Raw genomic sequence first — 21,978 nt, forward strand, 5'->3', positions numbered from 1 at the left:
TATGTTCTCATTTCTTAATGTATTGATTTATACTTCGGTGTATGGAAAGATTTATCAGCTTTTTGGAACTTTGCAAATTTTATTAAATAAATATAGCCACTACAAGTCACGTTTTCCTCCAGTTTTCCATTTTCTTACTTGAACTGTACCATACCCGCATACATACCTACCAGCATACCTACCCATCTGATTCCCCTCCTGCTAATTGTGTACCTCCCTATCTAGTTCCTTGCATATTACCCTTCCTTGTTACTTACCAACCTACCTTCATTGCTGGGTACCTGCATGCCTACTTTTTTTTTTTTTTTTTTAACATACTATTCACATACCTACGTGGCGGTACTTAGGTGGTTTGTTTTGTAAAAGTCTTAGGTACATCCACGCCTTCTTTCACTTTCTGCATTCTGTCTTCAATTCCCTTTGGTTCACATGCCTTCCTTACTTAATTGTATCATATCTTTTCTTCCTTCCTTCCTTCCTTCCTTTCGTTGCCTTTTTTATTTTCCTTCATTGTTATTCTTCCTTCTATTAATTTCCTCTTTTTGTCTCCTCATTTTCTTCGGTCGTTCGTTCCTTCCTTCCTTCTCAGCAACAGGAATTAGCGAGGAAGCCTTACGAGGGAGGAAGGTGGAGGGAGGGAGAGCGAGGAGGGGAAGAGGGAGGAAAAAAGAAAACGGAGGAGGAAGGAAAAAGGAGGGGGGGCAAGGAAATGGGAGGGAAGAAAAAAGGGGATGGATGGAAAAGGTGAGAGGGAGAGGAAAGGATGGAAGAATGTGGAGAAGGAGAGAGAGGAAAGGGAAGAATGGGAGGGAGGGAGGGTAAAGGAAAGATAGGATGGGGTGTAAGGGGGAAGAGGAAAGGAAGATGAAGGAAGGGGAAGAGGATGAGGTGGGGAGGGAGGAGGGTAAAAAAGGAGAGGGAGGGAGAGAGGAAGAGGAAGAAGGAAGGAGAGAGGGAGGACTGAGCCAAGCCAGTTACTATAGCCAGTGTTTTCGCCCCTCCTCCCCTCCTCTCCACTTCACCCCACTCCACTCCCTGCTCTTCCCCTCCCCCCTCCCCTCCCCTCCCCTCCTATCGTCTCCGTTCTCTTTTTCACTTCTCTTTTCCTCTCTCTCTCTCTCTCTCTCTCTCTCCATTTTTCATTTTATTCTTCCTCCACCTTCCCCCATCCCTTCTCCACCCCTCTCTCTCCTCTCCTTGCTTTATATCCCTCTCCCTCCCTGCCCTCCTTTTCCGTCCCCTACCCTCTCTCTCCCTCTTCCCCTACCTTCCCCGTCCCTCCCTTCTATGCCTTCCCTCACTTCCCTTCCTCCCTCCCTCTACCCTCTTTCTCCCTCCCGTGTTCCTCCATCTCCCTTTCTCCTCCCCTTCTGCCTCCCCTCCCCTCTTCGAAGACTTACCCTCCCACCCCCTCCTCACTCCCTCCTCCTCCTCCTCCTCCTCCTCCCCACTCTCCCCCTCGTTCCCTTCCCCTGTCATCCATCTCTCCTTTCTCCCTCCCCCTCCTCTTCCCCTCCTTTTCCCTACCCTCTATCATATTTCCTTCCCCCTCTCCTGTCTTCCCCTCCCTCTCCTCTCCCCACCAGGAAGGAAGTAAGGAAGAAAGAATGTTATATAATGGGAAAGAAAAAACTGACAGGTTAAGAAAAGGGAAAGAAAGGAAGGTGATGTACTTGAATGAATGAAGGAACGATTAATTGAAAGAAAATAGGAAAATATAAAAAAGTATGTAATAAAGAAAGAAAATAGAGCGAATGAAAGCAAATAATTAAAGAAGGAAAAAATGAGTAAATAAAGGAAGAAAGGTAAGAATTAAGAAAACATCTGGAACTGAAAGATTCTTGGGAAAAAAGAATAAGTAAAGGAATGAAAACGGAAATGAAAATGTAAATGAATGAATGAAGGAAGGAGAGAGGGTGAGCGACAGTATGACGAGAGAAGGTGATCGATATTCATGACAACACATATTCTAGTGGTGTGAAGGGAGGAAGGAAGGGAAGAAGGAGGGAAGGAGTAAAGGAAAGATGAAGGAAGATATTGAAGAAGAAAAGGATGGAAAAGAGAAGGTGGAGGAAGGACAGTAGGCTGCATGGAGAAAGAGAGATTAGTTAGGAAGGAGGTAAATGGAAGGAACAAGATAATGAAGGAAAGAGGAGTAGAGAAAGGATGGTGGAAAGCATAAAGGAGAGAGGGAGGAAAGAAAGGGAAAAGAGAAAGAGGAGAAAGGAGGAAAGAGAGAAGGAAAGAAACGTATAACATACGGTATAACGTGATCCAGCGCAGTCTTACCTCGCATGACCTAACCTAACGTAACTTAACCAGCTCAACCCACACCAACTCACCTGAGTCCAAACTTTCTTAATATTCTCCTTTCTAACTCATAAATGATTAATATTCTCTTTTCGAACTCATAAATTTCTAACCTCAGATCTTTAACTGACCCCAGTCAGATCGTTCCTCCAACATTAGTATTTTTCCATTATGTTAATCTTAAGGTCAAAACTAAACATAAATTCAAATAACGAACATCTAACCCATTTTCCGAATACAGAATATAAGACTCTTCTGGTACGGTCTTCTTTTCATATTAGTCTTATCTTTTTATTTGTTTATTTATTCATTAGTCCAGTTTTTGTCTTACATTATTGTCTAGTTCAGAGCTAATTCTGTATTCATTTGGACTTCAGAATCTTATTTAGATGTAGATCTGAATTTTTACGCGTATTGTACTTCAGAATAATGTGCGTAGTTCAGAATGTTATATAAATATACTGTGTATATATATATATATATATATATATATATATATATATATATATATATATATATAAAGAATTTTGTACATATTTTACTTCAGGATTTTATACGATTGTACCTCAGAATGTTTGTAGGTCAGAATTTTATATATGTGGAAATAAGAATTTTATACAGATTATATTTCAGAATTGTATATTTATTTTGTTAAGAATCTTGTGTATTTGTAGTTCAGAATTCCATTCATATTTTTTCCATTTTTGCTTCAGGTTGCCATCAAGATCATAGACAAGAGTCAACTAGACGCGGCCAACCTACAGAAGGTCCACAGGGAGGTGAAGGTGCTTAAGACACTACACCACCCACATATTATTAAGTTATACCAGGTACGTGTGTGTGTGTGTGTGTGTGTGTGTGTGTGTGTGTGTGTGTGGTTGTGAGAGAGAGAGAGCAACCTACCCTACAGATGTACCTGCTTATTGGTTAGATATGTGTCTGATTGGTGAGGCTTGGTTAGGTTAGGTTTATTCAGACTTGGTGGTGTTTAAAAAAAGTTATGGTGACTTAGAATTAGTTAAAGTCAGGTTAAAGCTAGTCAGGTAAGGTTAAAAATAAGTCTTCGTGAGTTAGATTTGACTATCAGGTTAGGTTAAATCAGGTTAAGTTAGGATTATAGTCAGTTTTGGTTTGGTGGAGTACTTGCATGTATACCAACATTTAGTTTCATATACGAGCATAGGAGAATATTTACCAGCGTTTACGTATACACTGCAGACATCTGCTTATATGCAGCATTTACAAGTGTTTACCTATTACCAACATTTGCTTACGTATATACCGACATCTACATACACTTGGAGCCTCTGTGGTACAGTGGTAGAGTGTGCGTTTCGTACACGGGTGAACCAGGGTTCGCGCCCCGCCAGGGTAATAAACTTTGGGAGTGTTCACCCGGCCACGTACTACATTGACGGACACAAGGGGTGCTGTGGTTGAACCAGTGTCGCTTACTGTAAAGTAGGCTTGCACCCAGTCGGCTTGCGCGGGCCGATTACACTTGGTTCACAGACTACACACACATCCAAAGCCATTCCAATACTACAATTACATTTACAAGCACTTCTCACCCTACATACAATCTCTACTAGACAGCTTAAGCCACTTGGTAGAGATACATTGGCTGTATCGTCCCGACTTCGGTCGGGATAGGCCGGTCCTGCAGTGGATACTCAAACGGCTGATGATGATGATGATGATGACATACACTTACATACTCGTACAGGTACTTACAGATATACCAGCATTTACTTCCACATGTATCAACATTTACTTACATATATCCCGGCATTTACATTAGGTGCTTCAATATACCATCATTTACTTACATAATTCCAACATCTCCTCACAAAGATATTTCCACATACTTACTTACCTACTTACGTACAGGTGATGGAGTCCAAGAATATGATCTACCTGGTCTCCGAATACGCCAGTAACGGGGAGATGTTTGGTAAGTACAGCCACGTCAGGTTTACGCAGGGTAGTCCATATATTGCACCGTCCAGTCTTTTGTGTTGCGAGAACGGCCCAGTATGCTTTTGTAATGAGCAGAGATAGAGCGAGAGAGAGACAGAGAGAGAGAGAGTATGAAAATGTTTTGTGTGTGTGTGTGTGTGTGTGTGTGTGTGTGTGTGTGTGTGTTGTTTTCGCTGTCTTGATTTGGCAAGTTTGTGGCCACGTCATGTTTTGAAATCGTCGCTTCTGATTTTGTGATTTGGATGACATTTGTGTGTGTGTGTGTGTGTGTGTGTGTGTGTGTGTGTGTGTGTCGTAGAATTTCAGTGCTTACTATTTTCCTTTCAGTTTTGTATCGTGTGTGTTTCTTCCTCTCTGTTGTATATTAGTAGTTTTTTCTTTGTCCTTTGCATTTTTCCTTCTTCAGGAGTTTTTGTATATTCGTTTGTATTGTCATTGCTCTATGCTTGTATGTATATATTCTACTTTTTATTTTATTTTTGTTATTTATTTTCCTTTATTTTACTTGACTTTTATTTTCCCTTTAATATTTTCCTGGATTTTTCTTTGTAATTTTGCATCTGGTCCTGTATTTCCCCATTTTTGTGTTTTTGTAAGCTTTTTTGTATCCATACGACCCCATCACATTGGCTTTCTTATATGTACTTATGAGCTTGTAAGGCTTTGTATTAGGTAACAGCGTTCGTATTTATATCTATCAGGGTATATGTAGTTGTGTGTATGTATGTATGTATGTATCAGTCTATCAGTCAAGTATGTCAATAAATCTATCCGTCTACCTGTATTTTTATTATTTACAGTGTATATTTATCTGTGAATGTATATGTTAGTGTCTATAACTGTCTATCTATCTGTCTGTCTATCTATGTATGTGTCTGTCTCTCTGTCTATCTCTTTGTCTGTGTATATTTCCATGTGTGCAGCATTTTATCTATTTACAGTATTCATCGCCTATCTATCTCCAAATCTGTCTCTGTACGTATGTGTGTCAATCGATCTGCTTGTCTACCCAATGGAACGTATCAAGTATGCATCATTTATCGTTCCAGTAAGGTATCTTTTTATCTATCTATCTATCTGACGTACAATAATGGTTTGAATAATTTAATAAGCCTGTCTTTCTACGAGCTTTGTCACTTGTCTTACCGGTACTATTTATATTTCCTTATCAGCCTGTCTGTATGTATATTTATCTGTCCGCCTCTCTGTCTGTGAATCTATTAATCTGTTTATAAGAGAAAGAAATTAAAAGATGTTTTGAAGTGTATTCTGTCACTAATTATGTAAGGTAGGGCAGAGAGAGAGAGAGAGAGAGAGAGAGAGAGAGAGAGAGAGAGAAAGGAAGTGGGGAGAAGGCGGAGACCTACCCATTAATTCTTAAAAAAAACTAATGATGACGACTAAATCGGAATGCTGGTTGGTTGATTGATTACTTGATTGGGTATTGGATGGATTGATCAGTGTTCTGGTTCGTTAACTGGGTGTGTGGTTGGTTGATTAGTTGGTTGAGTGGTTGGCTAGTTAATGAATTGACGGCGAGTTTGATTTTCCACCTAGTTGATTGGTTGGTTGATTAGTTGATTCGGTGACTGGTTTGGAATTAACTTGGATTGCTTGCCAGATTGACTGACTGGTTGATTCTTTGATGTCATTAAAAAATCTTGCTACTACCAGACGATTTTATTCTGCTCTTATAATAATAATAATAATAAGAAGAAGAAGAACTGTAACTGTTCTACGGACAGTCACTGGCCTCCACCTACTGTTTCTTACAGTGACCTTGACCCCATTGGGGAGATTTATATATTTTTTCTATCAGCAGTGGTCCATGCTAGAACACAACCTGGGCCCTTCAGATTCTTTGCTCAGTCTTCGGTTCTCCTGGAATCGTGGCGAGACTCTGAGGCCGGAATAATAATGACTAGAACCCTGTAACCGTCTTATGGACAGTCACTAGTCTCCACCTACTGTTTCTTGCAATGACCTTTACCCCATTGGGGAGATTTGGGATGTTTTTAATAAAGCGAAATAAACTTAGGAATCGATCCGCCAAGTTTCATTTTCCGATTACTTGCTCAGGTCCTGTTGAAATCTCCAGTAGACACGACCACCTTATCTTGTTCTCTCATAATACTGATATGACTCCTGCCACAGCACGTAAAGGATTTGGATTTTTTCTATTAGCAATGGCTCATGCCTGGACACATAACCTAGGCCCTTCAGATTCCTTCCACAGCCTCCAGTTCTCCTGGAATTGTGGCGAGGCTCTGAGGCCGGAATAATAATACCACCAAAATAATTGTTTCAACTTATGATTAATAGATGGAGACTAATAATACCAGCGAAAACAACAGTCTCCACCAGTGTAGTAGGTGGAGACTAATGATACCAGCAAAAACAATAGTCTCCACCTATGTAGTACTGTAGGTAGAGACTAATAATGAAACCAAATGAACTCTTAGGAATTAGTTCGCCAAGTTTCGTCGACTGTCCTCTGATCTCCTGTTACTGTTTCTTACAATAACTTTGACCCCTTCGGTGAGATCTGGATTTTTTCTGTCAGCAAGGGCTCATACCAGGATACATAACCTGGGCCCTTCGGATTCCTTACGCAGTCTTCGGTTCTCCTGGAATCGTTGCGAGACTCAGGTGGAAATAATAATAATACCAGCGAAATTAGTCTCCACGTATGTAGTAGGTGGAGACTAATAATAATAGTAAAAATAATAATGATAAAAGTTATTTGAAATAAGACCCCCCCCAAAAAAAAAAAAATCACGTACACTAAAAAAAAAAAGTCGCACTCGTTTAGAGCTACTTACGATCTGTTGGAGGAATATTAAGGCATATAATAGTAAAAATAATAATGATAAAAGTTATTTAAAATAAGACCCCCCCCAAAAAAAAAAAAAAATCACGTACACTAAAAAAAAACGTCGCACTCGTTTAGAGCTACTTACGATCTGTTGGAAGAATATTAAGGCATTAAGTATTTATTTCAATTCTTGCCGTCAAAAGCAGACGAATAAATACAGTTACATTTGAAGTAGGACCCTTTCAGTACGATGGCGTCTTTCATAGAGGGGGTCCGTATTTAGCGCAGTACTGAAAATCAGCTGGTGGTATACCGTACTATGTTGCGGGGATGGCTGTCTGCTGGTGTGGGCGTGGGTGTGGCATTTGAAGCAAGAAACGAGTAAACGATGCAGTATAGGCATTGATAACGTTTAGCCGTCCCCGCTACACCCGATAAACTGCCAGGCGGTATGGAAGAGGATCGTTTTGTATGGGCTACCCTAAATTTTACCCTTGTTTCTTTAAGACAGTTTTATGGAGTTTCTCTTTTGGAATTAGAGGAATTAAATATAGGTATCGTTTACTTATTTTCCCCGAGGCGTATTTCTTGATGTGAATAAAATCGACTGGTAATAGCATGTTCAAAGTGAAAGTACGTTATCGGCCTGAGGGGGCTTGAGTAATAAGGGGTTAAAGGTAAGGCCAAATCTCCATTCAATACACGAAAGCACGAAGTAACAGTCCCATTGTAGTTTCAGCTGTCAACAAAATTTATAAAGTTTTAGCAAAATAAGTTGCAGAAAGTGATAGTTTCAGATGGAAAAAAAAAAAAAAAAGAAGCAAATTAAATGAGTTGTGTGTGAAAACGTCACCTGTGACCTTAATGTAATTATCTAGTGGTAGAAATATCAGATAAGAAAAGGATGTCAATGTGTGGAAGGGGTTGAGAATTTAGAGGTTGAATTATTGCCACATCGTCATTCAAAACACAAAGAAATAACAAAAAGTCGTATCAAAATATCCGCACCATGAACTCAGAATTCTAAACCAAAAGGAAAAATAGTGCAAAATGTTACAAAGTTGCCACAGACGTCCGAAAATCTATGCAAATGAGGTCGAGGTTCCTGAGGGACATGGCAACGGTGGATGACGTAAGCGGTGACGTCACGGCTTGAGACGGTTGAGCCAGGCAAATGTTTATCACCTGGTTCCCCTCACTTTCACCTCACGTTCGCCTTCTTGCCCTTCTAATTTGAGTCACGTTCTCTTCTTTATGTTCTTCTCTTGATTTCATGTTCTGCTCACGTTCGACTGCTTTTAACTCATCTTGCCTTTCTGATTTTAGTCACGTTCGCTTCTTTAAACCTTCACATCCCGTTCACTTCTGTACATTCAGAATGTCACGTTCACATCGTTACGTTCAACTTAACCTCTGGCGCATTTTTTTAACGTTCATCTTCACCCCGCGTATATTTGATTACATTTGTCGGGCCTTACCTTCACCTTTTATACCATCCTCCTTTTTATTTGTCACCACTTTCATATTTTCACCTTCATTTCACCTGACATTCTCTCTCTCTCTCTCTCTCTCTCTCTCTCTCTCTCTCTCTCTCTCTCTCTCTCTCTCTTTCCCTCCCTCCCTCCCTCTTCATATTCACCACCTCACGTTTGTTTGTTTGTTTGTTTATTTGTTTGTCATTCTGATTTGATTCACGTTTAGGTCTTTACGTTCTTCTCCTCACGTCCACCTCCCGTTCCCTAGCCTTCCTGTGATTTGTTTAGCTGTTTACGGTCTTTACCTCACGTGCACATGGGCCTATGAGTCACGTTCTCTCCTCGTTCCCCATCATCTTGCGCCCACCTTTCTTCTCCCTCACCTTCACCACACTTTCTGCCCCTTCAGTCCGGCAGCGTTTCTCTCTCTCTCTCTCTCTCTCTCTCTCTCTCTCTCTCTCAGTTTATTCATGCTGCCTCCAGACGATTTTTTTTTCAGCTTAAGCGAGACTTCGAACTCGAGAGATTGGATACTGCCATCACGATCTCCTTCACTCCTGTTGCAGTCCTTTCACCTTGGCCCAGATTTTTCCTCCATTTTTAAGGCTTGTTTCACGTAGCTCACTGGCAGACGTAAGACAGTGCCGTGGCTTTACATCCTTTAAAAACACATCTTCGTGACTAGCATCATATTCTATAGATAAGCTCCTGTTACAGTTGAGTATTCAACGTGGAGAGATGGTAAATTTAAGTCAAGTTATAGCAAGAAAGATTTAGCGCTGTCTCTGCAATCGAGGAAAATCGTCAGTAAGTAGCTAGACTATAAACATGACATGCCCGGGCTGAAGTGGTTAACCTTATGTTCCCCTCAAGATCTTATGTTCCCCTCACGTACTTTTCTTGTCCCCCTCACGATCTTTTCACGTTATTCACGTTCTCACATTCCCTTCACGTTCATTTTACGTTCCCTCACGTTCCCTCACATTCTCACCACGTTCTCATGTTCCCCTCACGATCGGCTCACGTTTTCTTAATCATTTTCACATTTCCTCCCGCTCACCCGCGTTCTCATAACACTTCCATATTCGTATTATTAAGAGGTCTGTCCCAGCCTGAATACGAAAAGTCTGACTATATCAAAATTTATAGTATGCGTGTTCAAAGAGTTATTCAACGCCGCACCTGAACTTCGAGCTTGACCCCTGACCTTGGCCTGTATTCTCGTCGGCTGCGGAAGCTCCCTAACACCTTTTCCTAAGCGAATTATTTTGCATATTCTTACTGTCCTCTGTGTTATTTAAATTCTTGCAGTATGGCCTCACTTTACATACATAACGTGGAAAATGATAATAACCAGCTATATCTAAATAAATAAGTAAATAAACATATAAATGGCTAAGGAAGTGGTGTTAGGGTGTTGCATCAGGGAGTGTATACAGTTTTTCACCCATAATAATCACAATGTATCACTAATAATCTCAAGCCATCAATGAATAGTAGTGCCGTAAACGTATTATTAAATCACGCTTATAGTACAGATGAGTCAGCCAAAATGTATTTATATTAAGGTCTTAGAAAATCACTTAGAACGTATTATCGCATTTATTACGATAACTTGTTTTATAGTTTACTCTTCCTACATTCACATAATTTTATTCACTTAGAAGAGATTTCGACCTGCGGTATTTAGTATAGCCTCCATTTGCCCCGTCAATTCGAAAGGAGTTTCATATGTTTCTTAATCTGGAGGTAACAGGAACGGAATATAAAACATCGTACTGAAAGGGTTTATATATCTGAACAACTGCAAAAAATAATCCAGACGATAAATTTAATCACTCAGTATATTAATAAATCATACAAAATCACTCGAAATATGTTAAATTCATGGTGTCAGACTGAAAAGTATTATGAATCACCAAGTTCTTCAGGACAGCTAATCAAATAGCAGACTACACACAAGTGTATAATAAATTAGCCATCAGCTATACTATTGACGGAATTTGTATGTATGTATGTATGTAACAAAACTCCATACTCTGAGATACATTTTTGACGCAACTCTTGCTCACGACACTATGAAAGGTCTAGTAGTTGAAATTCCAAGTTGATTCAGACTGATATATTGCTAAGGGGTGTTTTGGCCAGTTTTACGCACCTGCAACAACTTCGTTTGGCGAAGCGTGTGTGTGTGTGTGTGTGTGTGTGTGTGTGTGTGTGTGTGTGTGTGTGAGAGAGAGAGAGAGAGAGAGAGAGAGAGAAATGAGACCGATATCCTCTGATGGGGGGTGTTTAGACTACTTTGATGGTCCTCAAAGTCGCCATCCCTTTCCTCCCCCTCCCCCCCCACCACCGGCAGGGCACCCACCTTCTTGAGTGCATATTTTACCCTTATACTGTGCGGCGCTGCCAGACGTAAGAGGCAGGGGGCGGGGGCGGAGCGTCTCGACGAGCCAAGGTGTGCCCAGTGCCCATGTATTTCTGGACGGGGGTGGTTGAGTGCTCTAAGAATACCGCATACCGTCGCCTTATTTTTAGAACTCCCTTTTCTATTTCTATCTACCTCGCTATTTCGGTTTGTGTACCTCAGTTGATCTGTTTGTTCTCTACTGCTGTCGGAATTTGTTATTTTGTATCCACTTGTTTATATTTACCAGTTTTGTGCTTGCTTATTTCTATATACTTCTTTGCCCGTATCTTTGACTTCCTGCATTGTCTACCTCTTTATATATATATATATATGTGTATATATATATATATATATATATATATATATATATATATATATATATATTAAATACCTCTTGTCTGCCTCTATTTATCTATTTTTTGTTGACCTTGTTTACCCTTGTTTGTTGCAACCTCTGCATCTACTTTTGTTTCCAATCTATCTGCGTCAGTTTCCCGTCTGCCTCTATTTGTCAACATTTTGTATTTATATCTTTTTCACCCTCTGTTTCTGTCTGCTTCTCGCTGCTTTTATTTTTGTCAGTATTTCTCTCAGCCTTTATTTTTGTATACAGTACTTATGTTTTGTCTATCTATTTCTGTCTTCCTCAGCTTCTCTGCAGCCCAGTCTTCCGGTATATCTATTTCAGTACGTCTGCCCCTTTGTCCATCTCTTTCTGTCTACTTGTTACTTCTATTTTTATCTACCTCTGTTTCTGTCTCCCACTGTTTGTATCTGTCTCCGTCTACCTCTCTATCTGTTAACTATTATTTCGGTCTACCTCCATTACGTTTGTTCCTGACAACTTTTGTTTGTTTCCAGCTTCCTTTGTTTTTATCTACCTATATTTCTACAGGTATATACTACTATACCTATACCTCTACTTCTCCCTTTATTTTGGTATATAGTGCCTGTTTTTCCTATGCCTGTTATGTGTATTTACTGTATTTACCTACAGGGTGTCCCAGGAGGAAAGGTCATAACTTTGGGAAATGACAGGTGAAGCAAATCTTAAAAAAAAAAAAAATGCAATATCAACTTGGATCCAAATCTCAGCCGCACCGAAGTTAAAATTACTGATAACCTTATGGGAGAAAATGATCTCCCAAATAATTCGCCTATAAGATAAGCAGTAACTGTAGCGCCGTAGCGGTTGAGATTTGGACCCTTATTGTTATAGCTTTTTTTTTTTTATTGTTGATACAAATTTACCTGTGTTGATATAGTTTTTATTTATTCCCTCATTATTTTCCAAAGTTATGGCCTTTCCTACCGGGACACCTTGTTGATTTCTCTTGTTTTCCATTTCTGTCTCCCCACTGTTTCTCTCTACCTCTCTCAACCTGGCCGTGATATATACTTTTATTTCTCTCTCACCCTCCTGTTTGTCTGTTAACATATTCATCAATCCACCTGTGTGATCTTATTAATAGACGTGTATTCCTGTTTATCTGAGGGGGGATCGTGGTGCAAGCATGCTCACAACCAGTACGTCATAGGGAGGGGAAGATAAATAGACCTTAGCCTTCTATTTATACACGTGTCATTAGCAACCCCTTCAGTTCGATGACGTCTTGACTTTTTCTTACTACCTTGTTTTCTTTTCAGCCTAAGTGATTTTTGAAACGGAAGGGATGGATGTAGCTGGATTAACCCCTTTAGTATGGTGACTAATTATTATTATTATTATTATTTTATTATTATTATTGTTAATAATAATCCTTGCCATCTGCTAACAGTTTTATTCAGCTTACGAGGCTTTTTGAACTGGAAGGGTTGGATGTAGTCTTCGTTAACTCTTCCATTTCAGGTCTTTTCTAAGCATCAAAAATCATTTATTAGCAAGACTAAGTAGAGAAAATCATCGTAGTGAAGAGGTTAATGGATTATGGTTGTCCATACACCACTATATATTTTATGGTCACTGATTTTGACTATAAATTGAATCTAACTTGTTTATGAATATTTTTTCATTCTCATCTGACTATTTCTGTCCAGTTATTTCCATCTACTCTGCATTTATTTGACGAGGTGATAAGTTACGGGTAATTCTGCAGTGTCGTTTCATATTATTATTATTATTATCTACATTTTGACTTTCTTATCATTTTTCTTCCTCTTCGTATTGTTATTGGCATACTACTACTACTACAAGTACTGCAGTTCGCAACTTAATTATCCCCATATATTATTAGCTTTTACTCCCGTACTGCCTATAGCGCCGTACGACAATCTTTCCCACCCACTCTGGCAGCGCGGCTATACTCGGCCCTCCCTTCTCGGAATCCCGCCTTAAGAATCTTATTACTACATTTTCTCGTTTAGTTATCACTTTATCCATTATGTGTTTTTGTTCCATGGGCGATTTCCTTTATTGGGCGTGAGTTGTGGGAAAATGGGTTGCCTGGGAGAGGGTGAAATCGGTAGACGTTATTTATAAATCGCCATATTTTATTCAGGCGGTTTATTTCTGTTCGCATCTTGTTCGTTTTTTTTTTTTTTTCGCTTTAGATTAGTTAGGAATGTGTAATATATGTTAATCATAGAATGTTACGTTAGAAGTACCCCAGCTAGTTACTGAAATTATCTTATTCGGTTTTTGCGTCAGAGTTAATCGATATTTGACAGGTGATGAGCGAGTTTCATCATTATTCCAGTAATTACAGTTCATTTCTTCATTTGGATTCCTTGCTTACGTCATGCCAATTATCCTACATTTGTAACGCCAGCATTTAAGATTATTGGTTTTTCGCCTTATTATACTGCGTGGGAAAGCTCTGCAACTTCTTTCGTGAGCTCTGCAGCTGCTTTCGTGACCTTCAGACGTGTCAGACTTCTTGAGAAATTTGTAACTGGATTACTAGATTCATGCCGTTACGAGATATGTGTGTGTGTGTGTGTGTGTGTGTGTGTGTGTGTGTGTGTGTGTGTGTGTGTGTGTTTGCGTATATTATGTTTTTGTTTTCATATCACTTATCAGTATGTAATGTATTTTAGCATCCATTAGTATGTATGTAATAGTTCCTCTTGCATTCGCTTTTATTTTCTTTTTGGCACGTACAGCTTGTGTTCTAGGTGTTATATTATTTTTTTCATCGTGAAGTTTGTAACTTCTCTGTTCCTGTTTACTGTATCTTGTTTCCTTGATATTAAAGGTCAGTCAAGAAGGAACCCCCCCCCCTTTTAGAACAGTAGGACAAAGGTCAAGGACGGGGATAGGTCAAAGTTTGACCTAGCCAAGTCAACTCAGTTCATATCCAGTTTAGACCAAACTTGGTTGATGGGTTGAGGGTAAGACGTCAGTTTTAAGAAAAATCAGTTAAATGTGAAGGCCACAGGACATGGATGGGTAAATCTCAACCCGTGTGTGAGAACAAAATAAAGTTTTGATTTGATTTGGACCTAGCTTGATGGAAGGGTTGTGAATCAGCGAAGAAGTTGACCAGTTGTTTTTTAAGAACAATAGGTCAAAGGGCAAGGGCATGTGGCAAGGTCACCTTAAAGTTTTTAACCGATTTCGACCAAACTTTATTGAAAGGTTCAGGGTAAGGCAAGGATAAAGGAATTCAATGTTCAGAGTTATCAGTCATGGTCAAAATCAGACGGAAAGATCAAAGATCAAGGTCACAGGCATGGTCAACTCAGTTTTGATCCAAATTAGACCAGACGTCATGCATGGGTTAAGGATCAGGCAAGAATGAAGTTCGATTTTGAGAGCATCGGCCGAAAGTCAAGGTCAAGTGGCGAAGTCTATGCGCGTGTCTTGCATTCTGTGAGAGCTCCCTGTTTGTCTTTCATCTTTCTCATTCTCTTATATCTGCAATATTTTCCTGTATCTGGTATTTAGGTTTATATTATTTGAGTTTTCCAGTCCTTTATTTTTGATCGTCAGGTTTATGAATGTTCCTTTGTGTCCTCGTTTTCTGTTTAACTTAAGAGGTTCTTGTTCTCTCTCTCTCTCTCTCTCTCTCTCTCTCTCTCACACACACACACACACACACACACACACACACACACACACACACACACACACACACACGCACGCAAGCACGCACGCACACGCGCGCGCGCGCGCTCAAGATCTAAGTGTCAGAGTAAAGGCTGTAATGTCGTCATCCTAGGAGGCGTTTTGGCACCCCCTTCTTTAGCAAGTTGTTGTGCATATTACTGCTTATTATTTTCTTGCATCGTAATAATATCCTTTACTATTCATTATTATTCTCTTGTCTCTTATTTATATCCTTTACTTTTCATTATTATTTTGTATCTTTGCTTCCTTTATTATGCAGTATTCTTCTCGTGTATCGTACTTTTAGCCTTCATTATTCGTTTTCACTAATATTCTCTTCGTTGATGTTTTATCTTTCGTTGTTTATTATTATTATCATCACCATGTTTATATTTTGTTTATATCGTTTTAATACAGACACAAATTTGCAATGATAACATACCGGGGAATATTAATGTGCACAGCGGAGAAATAAAATAGGAAGAAGTGCTGGGGAGTATTCATAATTAACCAGAAGGCGGGCCTGTCCTGCATTTACTTTAATCTGACCCTTTTTCAGTTCAGTCAATGGCCGTGTTGTCAGATTGAAGGGTTGATCTGACTAGTAACCAAGGAGACACATACATACTTCATAACTAAAGCTCATCTCATTTCATATGATCACGACTCCATGTTTAACTTTTAATAGTGGCTCGGATATGTCAGATAAACGTAGACTATGTAACGATAGGTGTAGTTTCGCGTGCTTAGAAGGCCTCTCATAGCACCTCTTTCTTACAACTTTGTTTATTTATTTATTTTATTTTGTGCTTAGGCCTCATAGCATCTCCCTTACAACTTTATTTATTTATTTATTTTATTTATTATTTGTTGTTTAGTATTTATCCCAATTTTATCGATATTAAAGACAGAAGGAGTACAAGTGAATGCTAAGGTGAAACTGACCTTATTTTACTGGCTAAAGTAGACATGATGGACCGACTGACCTATTCACTTGTATGATATTTATCGCAGCTATATCGATATTAAAAAGGTCCAAAAGACGTAGAGAATATTAAGGTGAAATTGGCAGTGTTTCTTAGGAAGATTTATTAGAAAGACTCCTTAGCAAATTGAATTGTATGATATCCCAGCTACTGTATATCAGTAATTTAAAAAATGGAAAATTAATATAAGACAATATGAAGGTGGAAATTTGAGTTCACGCAAAGGGGGAGATGTTTGACTCATTTACCCAGTACAATACGGACCGAGTTGATGCCGAGTAGTTATAGTACCGAGCTGGTAATACTGAAATTGCAGGTTCGAGTCCAGGCGTATCAAGGGAAGGTATTGTGAGGATTTAGATTGTGTTGTTATTGGCAGCAGAGCTCTTCCATAACCTCACCAACATGCCATACTGTATAAACGCTGACGTCTGTGCTACTCAGCATTGGAGAGAATGTGGTTTTTCATGTCCATCTGTATCTAATTATCTGTCTATCTGTCTGTCTACTTATCCATTTAATAATCTATCTATCTATATATCCAACTAGTTGTCGAATAATATATCTGATTATATATCGTTATCTATCTCTATCTATCTATCTATCTATCTATATATATATATATATATATATATATATATATTTATGAGAGAGAGAGAGAGAGAGAGAGAGAGCACGTACAGAATGCTGAAGAGAGGGAGTAGGTGGGCAGAATGAGAAAGTGAGGTTGTCGCCGTTGGTCCCTTGTTTCTCGCCATTTTTATTGGTCACCCACGCTCTCTGTGGACCATCTCGGTTTGATTTTTTTTTTTTACTGTTTTCCTTGTTTCGTTATGTTTATTTGTCTTGGTTGGCTTGTGTTGTTAGAATTTGTTGTTCATAGGTTTTTAGTTGTCTTTAATTTGGTTTCCAGTGTACTTTTTTTGTATTAGTGTCCAGTTTAGTTTTATATAATTAAACACAGATATTTTGATTAGGCCCGTATTTTGTTTATGTTTTTTTGCCGTGGAGTATATTGTTTTAGTTTTTTAATGGTTTAAATTTAATAAATGGATTAATGAGGGCTGTATGAAACATAAAACTCTTCGTTCGCCACTTGCTCCATATCACCTCCAGCCGTCGTAGGTGGCGGCCAAAACACTCTGTCAGAGGACATCAATCTGCACCAACTTGGCATTTTGACTTACTGAATCCCCAGTGATTGCGTGTGGTTTCGAAAAAAAAAACGTGAAAGAAAACAAAAAATATCGTCAGGGTTCGGAGTTTTGTTATTCATACATACATACAACTTCCGCATTAGTTGCGAGCACAGCGATGTTTACGTTCAGCTGAGAAATGGGCGGCCCGGCCCGACACGACACGGCCCGACCGCGATGGTTTTCAGAGGCTAATAACTCTTCTACTACGGTATGTGAGTTAGAGAAGGGATTCTTTCTGCAGGTAGTAGATGCATTCAATAAATTTTGTTTTAGCTATGTATCTACTCATGAGACCAAAGAAACCCCTTGGAATTCCAGCTTTCCAAGGGAGTGAATGTAGGGCTTCAAGTGAAGTACTCCACTACGAAATCGATTAAGATTTCCTGTGTAACAGTATGTTTTCTTGAATGAATTCTAACAGTTAAATATCGAATCTTACGCTCATAAATTTACATGAACGTTTTGTCTGTTTAAGGGATGAAATCAGCAAGGGTAATCGCTTGCTCGTCAAGCGCTCACGAAGCACACTTTACTGGTAGTATAGGGTGGTTAGTGATGATAAGAAAATGAGGAGAGGGAGACCGGAGATGAGTTGTAAAGTTTAGTCTATAGAAACCATGCCGAAGGAATGAAGACAAGGAAACCGAAAAGGAAGTGAAAGTTCAAGGCTTTAGAAGCCACGTTGAAAGAGGAAAGGGACAAGAGGTGGAACGGTGAGAGGCTTGGAAACGGCTTTGTCACGACCATACCGAATCAGTTCTGAGATTGAGTCTGGCAGTAGACATTATATACTAGACTGCAACTTAATTGAACCTGTTCACTACGATGACGTACGAGCATATTGAGTTCAGTTACGTCCAGAGTTTATTCAGCTTAAGGGAGACTTCTCAGACTAATGGAATTAGATACAGCCTTCATTAACCACCATTGTTATTAGGAAGCTCCCCTAAATTTATAATTTTTTCACTTCAACTTGGCTTAAAATTACCACCTCCCTTTCTTGACTGGTGAACTGTTTTAATAGGTTAACACAAGTATATGGTGTTAGTGCTGTAGAAGATGTAGGCCATTGGTATTGTCTCTGCCACTGAAATGTATGAAGTTTGTTGCAAAAGGACGATAATTTGGTCCAGATTAAGATGAAAGAACTTTAGTTGCAAGAAGTTAGGACGCCATCAGGCTGAAGGAGTTGGCTGTGGCATTTTGAAACCTTTGTTGGAATAATTATCCGGAAGTTGAGTAACTGCTTTGAGGGAATAACCTCTGCTTAAGTGGTGAATGCTAAAGTGAGTAATTACTTAGCCAATTAATAATTGTTGTTATAGTGAATAATCATATAGACAGTAAATACAGTAATTGTTTGGAGATGAGATGTTGAATGATTACCTAGATGTTCGTTTTTATTAATGTGGTCAGTAACAGCCCATAGGATGTGTAATCGTTTAGGTGATGCATAATTGCTTAGAATGTATAAAGTGTTAGCTTACTCATTTTTTTTCTTATTTAATAATTGCCTAACTGATTAAGGCATCTGACTATATGTGATTAGACAGATAGGTAGGTAAATGAATTATTGCCTAGGAGTTGAGTATTTTGTCTAAAGAGTGAATAATCCCCTTCATAAATGATTGACCTTGGGAACTATATAAAAAATAACTGAATAATTCCCGATATTGGTGATTGATTGCTTAAACTGAATGATTCCCAAACGTAGAAATTACCTTGAATGAAGAATGATTGACCAGAGTGAATAATTAAGCACGGTTCTTAAAATGGGAAATTGTTGACCTTGGATTACTGGAAGGTCAAGTTCACCCCCTCTCTCATGGTACTTTCCATGCTTGTCGCTAGTCTCTCTCTCTCTCTCTCTCTCTCTCTCTCTCTCTCTCTCACACACACACACACACACACACACACACACACACACACACACACACACACGCTAGATCTTTCTCCGTTTTCTATTTTTGTTGCTTCCTACCTCACTTTCTCGCTTACTCTCCTTCCCTGTCTTTATCTCTCCCCTTTCCTCAAGTCTCTTCACCTCCTCCTCCCCCTCTCTTTCACGCCCTTTGTTTTCCCTCACTGTCTCCCTCCCTCTTGCTCACTCCCACTCCCTCCCTCACTCACTCTCACTCGTATTATATAACATTGATAGAGATATTTTTCAACTTTTTACGGCACCGAGTGGGCAGTTTTAGATACCAAACCGGTTTTATTTATATTTTTTATCTTTTTCCAATTTTCTGTCATCTTATTCAAGTTCTGCGGGTGTAAGAATTTATATAATAGTTTCGGGTGAGATTAGAGGCAATATATTTTTATCTGAGACGTTTGTTAATGGAGAAGTATGTAGAATGTGAGCGTAGGCCTGGGTGGGAGGAGCCTATTTGCTGACGTCACTCTGAGGTAACAGCAACTCGCACGCTCATTGGTCCAGCCGCCTCGTGCGTCATCAGCCTGACTTCCTATTGGTCCAGGCCGTTTCGATTATATGTTATGAGGGAGATAGCGAGGCATGGAGGGATGGGGGGTGAGGAGAGTGGGGATGGAGGGGGAGAAAGAAGAGGAGGGAGTGAGGGAAGAGCAGGTAGGGGGGTTGGAGGGGGAGAAAATAGTAGGGAGGGAGATAGGAACAGGGAGGGGGAGAGGAAAGGAGTGAATAAGAGAGAGGGGGGGGGACAGGAAGGTAGCGAAGAGTAACGAGATGGGAGGGGGTTGGGAAGAGGCAGGAGGGAGCGAGAGCAGCCAAAAGAGAGGGGGGCGGGGGTTGGGAAGAGAGAAAGGAAGGTAGCGAAAAGAGTAACGAGAGAGAGAGAGAGAGAGAGAGAGAGAGAGAGAGAACTTGTGAATGGTGCTGAGAATTAGCTTAAAGATGAGTACCTCACAAGTCAGCAGCATTGTCTATCTGGCAGTATTTACATCTGTCTGTCTGTGTGTAAGAAGTCTGTCTGTCTGTATGGTCGTGTTTGTGCCCTGTCTATGTGTCTGTATCTATCCATTTATTTGTTTTTATGTCACTGCTTTCTTTGGATCTAAGCCTATATCATTGAAGGCCTATGTTATGCTTTGTCCATTAATAACTAAAAATTTCTGTAATTTTATGCGTAATTCTGTATTCCTCTTTGTGTCTGTTTGTTAACCGTGAAGAAAAATCAGAATCAGATTTTTTTTTACTTAATATTATGTGGAAATCAGTACATTTCGTTCACTCATAAATAAGAGAGGGTGGCACGGTTTGCGAAAAAAGCGAGAAGGGAGAGGCATTGCATTGAGGAGAGAGAGAGAGAGAGAGAGAGAGAGAGAGAGAGACGGGGGGGGGGGGACAGTTTGCGAAAAAAAACAAAATGAGGTAGGCAATGGTTTGTGGAGAGAGAGACGGAGGGACGGTTTGCGAGGAAAAAAAAAAGTGAGGGAGGCAATGGTTTGCGGAGAGAGAGAGAGAGAGAGAGAGAGAGAGAGAGAGAGAGAAGAGAGGCATGTAACAAAGGAAATATAAATGAAGTCTTGAAACTTACAACATTTCCTGTATAACCTTAGAACTATGAAAACTCATTGAAACTAATAGTTTGATTTAAATAGAATTCATCACTAAGCAAGAAAATCGAAGCAAGCAAAAATTTACCTGGGTATCGTACGTCTGGCAGCTTGGGCGGGAACTGGTGTTATCGTACAGTATTCAAATTCTCCCCCCAAATACCGAAAATCCAGTACAGACGGGAGGAATATATTTTTAGATGGGCGTTTTGTGTCATTCCATTCTGTTTTGGACTAGGAAAAGAGTAATACATGGAAGAAATTCTTGCATTTTGATTTTCCCGCCCATATCAAGTCTCACTCAATCGATTGACCAAAAATCGACAAAATTGTCAGTATTTCTGAGTCCACTACCTCGCACCCCATACACAACCCACCTGGCATTCGTTAATCCCTTCGTTAATCCCCTAAGACGGAGATTAACCTAGAAATTGCGGTATAAACGAAGAAAAGAGAAAATCGGAGTACCTGTGACGTCAGAGCTGTCGGCCACTCAGCATGCGGCGCGATAATCGACCTTAAGAAAGGGTGCCCTTAAGATGGGATTCCCTTAGCTTGCTTATTGAGGCATACGACTTTACGACCCCACCTCTGACGTCATGAGTGTACCCTTTTGTGTGTGTGTGTGTGTGTGTGTGTGTGTGTGTGTGTGTGTGTGTGTGTGTCCTACTCCGTGCGTGTGCGTGTTTTAGGTGTAGCCTACTTTTTGTAGGCATGCGTCTGTTTGAGTATGACATATGAACATTTTTGTGTGCGCAGCAGCATGTTTTATGCTTGCTTATTGTGCGTAGGTTTGATTGTTTATTGTGTGTACTTCTTGTCTGAGTGCGTGGATGTAAGTAGGCCTATGTGTATTTGGTCTATGTGTGGATGTGAATACTGTATGTGTACATTGTCTGTAGCCTATGCGTAGATTGATGTATTCGTGTAAATGTGTCTGAGCGTCTTTGTTATTGTAGGTTATGTAAACTTTTTGTGTACTTTTGCTAATGAACGTTTGAATGTACTTCATGTATACTTTTATCAGTGTGCGTCTTTGTATATGAGTTTAGTTTACGGTATGTATTCTTGTCTGTGTGCGTCTTTGTGTGAGTTAAGAGTATGTATAGTTGTCTGTGTGCATTTTGAGTTTAGTTTATGTATACTTGTCTGTGCCTTTTTGTTTGCGTTTGTTATATATACTTTTGTTTGTGTGTTTTTGTGCATAGCTTAATTAAT

General features: G+C 39.6%; 1 protein-coding gene across 1 annotated transcript in view; it reads left to right on the plus strand.

The window, feature by feature from the left end:
* LOC145399261 (serine/threonine-protein kinase SIK1-like) overlaps positions 1-21,978 on the plus strand; it is a 102,816-nt gene that overhangs the window by 32,648 nt on the left and 48,190 nt on the right. The window contains exons 2-3 of the mRNA XM_080271957.1: positions 3,024-3,140; positions 4,201-4,264. Coding sequence (XP_080128083.1) covers positions 3,024-3,140; positions 4,201-4,264 — 181 coding nt within the window. The remainder of the gene's footprint in view (positions 1-3,023; positions 3,141-4,200; positions 4,265-21,978) is intronic.

Source organism: Coenobita brevimanus, chromosome 1 (genome assembly GCF_032717465.1).
Source record: "Coenobita brevimanus isolate Jiangsu-jjx chromosome 1, ASM3271746v2, whole genome shotgun sequence".
NCBI classification, from domain to species: Eukaryota; Metazoa; Arthropoda; class Malacostraca; order Decapoda; family Coenobitidae; genus Coenobita; species Coenobita brevimanus.